General features: G+C 33.2%; 1 protein-coding gene across 1 annotated transcript in view; it reads left to right on the plus strand.

Moving 5' to 3' along the window:
* The window catches only part of LOC119586485 (transducin-like enhancer protein 4), a gene marked incomplete in the record, with an annotated part of 158632 nt that overhangs the window by 47887 nt on the left and 110504 nt on the right, over positions 1-241 (plus strand). Inside the window, 1 exon segment of the mRNA XM_037935222.1 lies at positions 139-202. Within this exon segment, the coding sequence (XP_037791150.1) occupies positions 139-202 (64 nt within the window).

The following is a 241-nucleotide window of genomic DNA, read 5'->3' on the forward strand; positions in this document are numbered from 1 at the left end:
GGGGCGTTTTGAAGTGACGAATAACATTTCTCGTCATTTTTAAAAAGTGGGATGTTGATGTAATGTCAGGAATTCTAACGTGATTTATTGGTGTGTTATTTTGCTTAATCTAACTGGACGTTTTTTTTTTCTTTGCAGTATCAAATTGGAGGCCGACAAATTAGTGCAAGAGAAGTCAGAGATGCAGAGGCATTATGTTATGGTAAGTTTTTTTTTTTATTAAATATTTACTTCGACTACA

Source organism: Penaeus monodon, chromosome 21, assembly GCF_015228065.2.
Source record: "Penaeus monodon isolate SGIC_2016 chromosome 21, NSTDA_Pmon_1, whole genome shotgun sequence".
Classification (NCBI taxonomy): Eukaryota; Metazoa; Arthropoda; class Malacostraca; order Decapoda; family Penaeidae; genus Penaeus; species Penaeus monodon.